This window comes from Anneissia japonica, unplaced genomic scaffold (genome assembly GCF_011630105.1).
Source record: "Anneissia japonica isolate Jap-2015-1 unplaced genomic scaffold, ASM1163010v1 scaffold1272_len640109_cov177, whole genome shotgun sequence".
In the NCBI taxonomy this organism is placed as follows: domain Eukaryota; kingdom Metazoa; phylum Echinodermata; class Crinoidea; order Comatulida; family Comatulidae; genus Anneissia; species Anneissia japonica.
Genome location: NW_022700814.1, coordinates 423,027 through 429,850, shown reverse-complemented (window position 1 = coordinate 429,850; position 6,824 = coordinate 423,027). Strand labels below are relative to the sequence as shown.

At 31.1% G+C, this 6,824-nt stretch overlaps 1 protein-coding gene across 2 annotated transcripts in view; it reads left to right on the top strand.

The window, feature by feature from the left end:
• Positions 1-272: 272 nt before the first annotated feature.
• LOC117103435 overlaps positions 273-6,824 on the top strand; it is a 13,312-nt gene continuing 6,760 nt past the window's right edge. Inside the window, exons 1-3 of one of the 2 annotated variants that reach the window (XM_033243991.1) lie at positions 273-360; positions 1,193-1,590; positions 4,642-4,832. In XM_033243991.1, coding sequence (XP_033099882.1) covers positions 342-360; positions 1,193-1,590; positions 4,642-4,695 — 471 coding nt within the window. In that variant the 5' untranslated portion in view covers positions 273-341 and the 3' untranslated portion in view covers positions 4,696-4,832. Of the gene's footprint in view, positions 361-1,192; positions 1,591-4,641; positions 4,833-6,824 lie in introns of those variants that run through there. The other variant, XM_033243990.1, reaches the window with a different exon arrangement.

Below are 6,824 nucleotides of genomic sequence, written 5' to 3'. Positions count from 1 at the left end.
AACACCATGAATAAACAATGCTGGTGCAAACTGCATTTCAATCAAGTCATCTTTATTTTCTATGTTTTCTGGCATCAATAAAAACAATCTCATATAAATAAAATTTTCAAACATATACTCCAGGGCTTGCATTTGCTGGAAGGAAATCCCACAGTATGCGATAGACAGGTCTACTAGTACTAGATTGATTCATATTGTAATCTAAATTGCAATAATTAATGGTTAAATGAATGAATGGTGCAAGTACAGTATGTTTTCTTTTTTGCCTCCAAAACTATTGAAGTCTCTTCTAAAAGCCTATCTCAGTTGATAAATCAGTAGAAAAGAAACATGCAAACATCATGAATTTGCAGGAAATAGGTTAGTGTCCACAATTCACATGACATTTGGGACCCCTGTATTTTAATAATTTAACTCCCAGACAAATAAATAAATGAATACCTGTTGTTTTAATATTGATATGTGCACATAGTGTTACTGTATTTCTAATTGTGTAAAAATGAATTATTAAATGTGATAAAAAATACCTGTGAATTTGCAGTTAAGTACTCTGTGTATGGTGGTGATTTACCAAGGTGTTTTTTAGTGTGTGATATGTATTCTTTATTCAACAATGCATTTCATAAATTGCAAAGTTGAAATTTCTATCTTGTTTTCAACATGCCATTTAGTACATGATACTTGCAGGAAATATGATTTCATGTACTGTTGTAAGTTATTGTATGACAAATGAAGATTAATCTATATTTGTCAGCCAGAAGCTGTAAATATTTGCCTTATAAGACATAGTAGCTAGTTCAGTAACAGACATTTTAACAATTACTGGTACTGGTATTAATATAAACAATATTGGGCAAAATAATTGAATCACATTGCTGATGATTAGATCAAGATATATAATCAATAATAATGTCATACTGGCACATATTATTATTATTATTATTGTGCCTATTTCATTGTCCATTAATTTCGGCAAAATTGACAATAAAATAGGTACATTTAAACATCTAAGTAAAGTGAGTATAAAATAAAATGTAATAATGTATTTGAACTTCCTTTAAATGAGCAATTAATATTTTTAATCAAAATTTGTAAGGGTTTGTTCAAATTTCAGACAGTATGTCTGTCCACACTCAAATGTTTTGTGACACAAAATTTGATATTTTTAATCAAAATTTGTTTACTGTTTTAGTTGGGGATTGTTCAGCTAACGACAGCACTGGTAGTTTGAATGATGGGAGCAGCCTCCGGTCATCAAGTGTTTCATCCACAAGTTACCAAAAGGAAAAGGAAAAGGAAAAGAAGAAAGGCATATGGCACAAGTTAAAAGCAAGATCAAAGGTGAAAAAAAGGAAGCAAAAACACAAAGCTAAAAAAGAAAATTCACTCTCAGAATCGACGAATAACAACTCTAAACCGTTGATACGATTATCGAGAGACAACTCTTATAGTGAAGCTGATTTAGTAGATTTGATAAATAATAAAGAGTTAAAGAAGAGGCTGTCTGGCAGGGCAAAGAGTATGCATTTACCAGAATCAGGGGACGAATCTGCTTATGAAGAAAGATATGTTGGGTCAAATGAACCATCGGTGAGTGAATTTAAGTTTCATTAATTACTGAATACTGAATTGCTTTATATTTCCATAAAGTTAGTAAAACGGTGATTATTAAAATAGTTGTATATATAACGTTAATCTATTGCATTTACACACATCCACAAAATGTATAATATAAAACAGGATACATGATAAAACATTGCACAGTAAAAAAAAATAAAATCTTTAAAAACTGTATTAAAGATGATTAATCAGCTCCTTCAAACTGTTTATTATTATTATTTATTATTATTATTATTATTATTATTATTATTATTATTATTATTATTATTATTATTATTATTATTATCTCCGCCAGCAGATGTTTTCAGTCGTGTAAGTTTGTGTGTGTGTGTTTGTCACATTTTCGTTTTTTTTGTGTTCGAATTATCTAAAAAACTGCCAGACATAATTGAAAATAACGGCGTGTAGGTTATATTAAGTGTTAGGTATGAGCCAATGAGAAATAATTAAATTGTGTTGACCGTCCAGAGTAGGGTGTGGATGTGAGGACCAATTCAAAGGATTTCATTTCTGAATGAAAATTTTTGTGAAAGTTTAACCAAGTTGGTGATGATCCAAATTCAGTTGGGAATTTGAGGTTCATTTAAAATGCTAAGGTCCCAGACCTAAGTGTACAGTATCTCTAAAAATAATCGTTAGCTCTAAATGACACTAGCCAGAATATTTTGTCATGTTTCGATGAAGAAATTTTGTTGACCATCTAGAGTAGGGTGTGGATATGACGACCATTCAAAGGAAAACGTCCAAGACCAGATATTTCAAAAATTATCAACTGATACGAATGAAACTTGCGTGAAAGTTTAACCAAAAACAAGGAAGAAATTAAGTGTTGGTGACAATCCAAATTTGGGTGTGCATTTGAGGGCCATTTAAAGAATAGGTTTACTGTATGTACCTTAGGCAGATAAAAATAGCTGTGTGATGAATGTTCAAATTAGTGCAATTACAGTTAATGTGTACAGCGTTTTACATGTACTGACTTCAATTTTTGAGAACTTATGGGGAATATTTTTAATGCACCTTTATATTTAATCATGTGCTGCTAAGATCCAGTTAACGTAAACCAGAGTGTGTTAAACAGCGTTAAGGTATCCATGTGACCAAAACAAACATGGCCAATTGTTCAGTTTAGCAACGACATTTGCATTAATTGGTGATCCACAATTACATGCGGATCACCTCTGTTATTGTCAGAGATCATCATCTTTTTGGTGATCCGTATCGAATGACATGTATCTTAATTTCCCGTACGCGCACAGCACATACAGAAGCTAGAAATTACATTTTTTTTTTACATAATTTGTGTTCCTGACACTGTATTCACAAATTTCTATTCTTCTTCAGTCATATTAATGGCAACAGCAATGTCGTACGCGCGCATCAAATATACGAATCCTTGCATGCGTTTGTTCAAAATACAGTGAAAGTATGCCAAGTTTTATAATCAACTATAGCTCCTTGGGATGCATGGTGACCCCTAATTTTTATTACATATCCTGAAAGCACATGAGTTTTAAATATATTATTTTATAGATCATTATGGCTGATCAGACATTGTGACGTTATCATAATTATCTGAATTAAAAAAACTGAATATGTCGTGATCATACTGAAATTTTCGATTGGAAGTTGAAATTGTGACTATACCGACGTACCTTTTTAAGCTTTACGTGCAAAGTCTATGGGGTGGTTACACTTTCAATATCTATTTCAAAAACATAAACCAACATAAAGTAAATGACACTATATAATTATTGGAGACATAGACAGTAAATATACTATAGTACATTGTATTTATGTAGTAATTAGGTTAATATTTAATTAATTATTATTAATTAATGATACTTAAATTGATACAACCTAAACATTAGCAGATTTTTGCATTAATAATAACTAATAAGAAATTTCAAATTTTGTAGAATGCAATGAATGACTTTGGTGACTGAAAATGCTAATTAATATTTTTACACAAAGTTAAGCCGGGCTTAGCATTGAGCCGGGCTTAACTCAAGCCTGGCTTATCTCCAAGTCTGAACGTAGCCTTTTATTAATATTTCAATAATTACATATCAAACTTTGGATCATAGTAGGCCTGATTATAAAACAGTTGTAGTAAAAAGTTATCAATACTGAGTATTTTCGTATTTTTCTATAATTAGTTTATAGTTGGTTAATTTGGTAGCTAATGCGCGAGTGACTCCACAATCATTGGATTGCTTGCTAGGTGACTCATTCATTTATTCAAAACATTTTTAGCGCGGTTCCAACATCAGTTCCCTCCCCCTCCCCCAACTACCTCCTCACATTGGTATGCCTACACCACATTTTACTTTTGACATTTTTAATCTGCAATGAACAGTGAAAATAACCGCCACTAACATTTTGTACTTTAGAACAACAGTATAATTTAATGTGCTTGATTCAACAAACAGATAAGTGGCAGGTTACAATCATAATTTTTTTATGAGGGTTTTATCACTTTCAGTTTTGTTATAAACCTGTTTATTTTTGGCTGTTTTTAATTTATAAAATGTATTTTTGGATTCTTTCTTTTGACATCAAGGTATTTTTAGAAATGTTTAAAGGAAAATCCAAGGGGGGTCATAGGGGCACATTTAAATTTCTGGCTGATTTGAGCCGGAATGACTCATTAGCTGTTCCCTCCAATTAAAGACTCTCTCTATTTAGAGACCAAAGACCATGATTTTGGTGAACCTAACTGATAATTTTCCTTCAAATTAAAGACCACTATAAAATATATAGTGATATTAATGCTACTTTTTCTATAATAAATTTTGTTATATGATTTAAACATGAAAATATTAATGTTGAGAAATTTAAATGGAAAGTCTTTTGTGGGGATAACCCCAAATTTATTTGTCCTCTTTTTCCATGGTTTTCAATTTTACGTTTTTCTTATATTTCTTAGAAATAAATAATAGAATTAATTAATCAAAATTAATGCTGAAATCCAAATGGAAGAATTGAATAAGGTAAAGATGTTGCTGCGTTTTTTTATAGGACATATTTCGTGTTTATAATGGATTCCTCCATGGGAGCGAGTGCAGGACTTGATGTGTGGCTACCAAAAAATGGTTTGAGGAATCAGTATTAGCATACAGTATCCATTCTAAAACACTTGGAAAAAAACAATCAAACATAAATTTATGATGTCAAGGTTGTGCCAGACCCAACTGAACATTTTCCAAATAAAGAATACATTGCAATATACAATGACTTTAATGCAGTTTTTTTAAAGTAACAAATAATGATATGAATGTATACATCAAAATAATGCACAACATAAGATGATGTTTTGTGTATACAATGCTCTATAATATTGAATAAGCCTACTGATTTAGGACAGTGCTTTAAGTGGTATTGTAATTAAGATTTCGGTAGAACGAGTGCAGAACAGTAACTGGAAATCCATTTTAAAACACTTAGAATAAAACAATCTTACTTTTATCATTTCGTAATTTCCTTCTAAGTAGTGATTAAAGACCACTTTTAATTCCGGTCTTTAATTAAAAAGATTCTAATTACAGACCAAAGTTGCTAAAGACCACGAAAACCCCAGTCCCAAAAGTGGTCTTCAATTTGAGGGAGATCTGATGGTTTGAGGGAGATCTGATGATTTTAGGGAGATCTGTGTATGATTGTCCTCTTAGTACAGAATGAAGCTGCAATGTAATTTCAAAGTAATGTGATAAGCAAAAGCGAAACACACTATCCTGATAGTAACCAAAAGTTCAAGAAAAACAGAAACAGAAAATTACTATATTAAAAGAAGTTTTTACCTATAGCAGTAGAAAGATCAATATTCATCAACAGTGTGAAATTAGCAATATATCAATATGAGAATACTGTACATATTATAATAAATATTATTATTTGTCATTGTACAGTAGTAAGCTCTGTAATTTGATATATATATATTGGTTTCTCAGCCTAGTTCTATAAAGACATAGCATATGCGTGAACTATTGTAGACCAACTGAAAGGTAATACATATTGATATCAAATCATGTAGATTATGTATAAGGTTCAGTACTAGTCCACCATGCTGTTAACATCCCTAAATTTTACAGTTCTTAGAATCACTGGTATTACCCCTCTCACAATTCCATAATGTATCAAATTACCTTATTAATAATTATTGTAAAACATGAAATTTAAAATGAAAAATCATTAAAAATCAGGCCTAAAGATTTATACATTGAAAAAGAAAGAAAAAAAAGAAAATAAAAAAACTATTTTATCACTTAAAATTAACATTAACAATACGTATCTAAGAATCATGTTACCTTGACATTTTTTCCAATTTTCAACTGTAAAAGAACATTTTTATACAATTTACAGAGGGTATCTCACTGTAAAATGTCAAAAATGTGATCCTTTTTTACCCTTTTAGTTGCACTTTTCCGATGCTGTACATATCTCCATTTTAGAAGCAAGCACTCCATATTTGGTACCAATGTAAAGGAAATTTTATAAACTTTCTTCTCATTAGTCAGATCTTTAATCTAACCAATTACAATGAATTTACGTAGTGTAATCAATTTTGTTGTTCTTTGATGGTGATGCTGAAATAATATTTGTGATTGGTCAGTCGCATAATGACGTAATACTGGGCGGCGTACAAAGGGTTTGAACTATGCATAGCTCGGTGTGCAGCAAGATCAATAACCCTTGATTCAGTCTGTATTTCCATAACAGCAGAACTGTGGGAATGTTCCTATGAATAGTTTTAGAAGAAGCAGCTATTGGCATTAAATTGCATTTATCCCGTCACTACTCATGGCAACAACATTTGGCCTCATTATAACTTACAGTAAAGTGTATAGGACATTTCATTGGGTTTCACCTCGGTATTCAAAATTTAGGTTGTAAATTTTACATAATTTGCTCAATTAGAATTGACGAGTTATAGTATTAAAATTAATTCATAATATTGATTATAATGATTGAAACATGACAAAATGTAGAAAAGAGATTTGTTGACATATCACAGTACACCAAAATAACGAGATAATCCAATGCGAACACAAAGAACAATAAGGTTGGAAATGGAATCCTATTTCGTGAAATGGAATGATCCAAAATTTTGATTAGTATCTAAAACCACTCATTGGCAACTTAATCCCAAACCACGCGTTGTAGACGGGTATACGCTTTGCTTTAGTTTGCGAGGCTCCCCGACC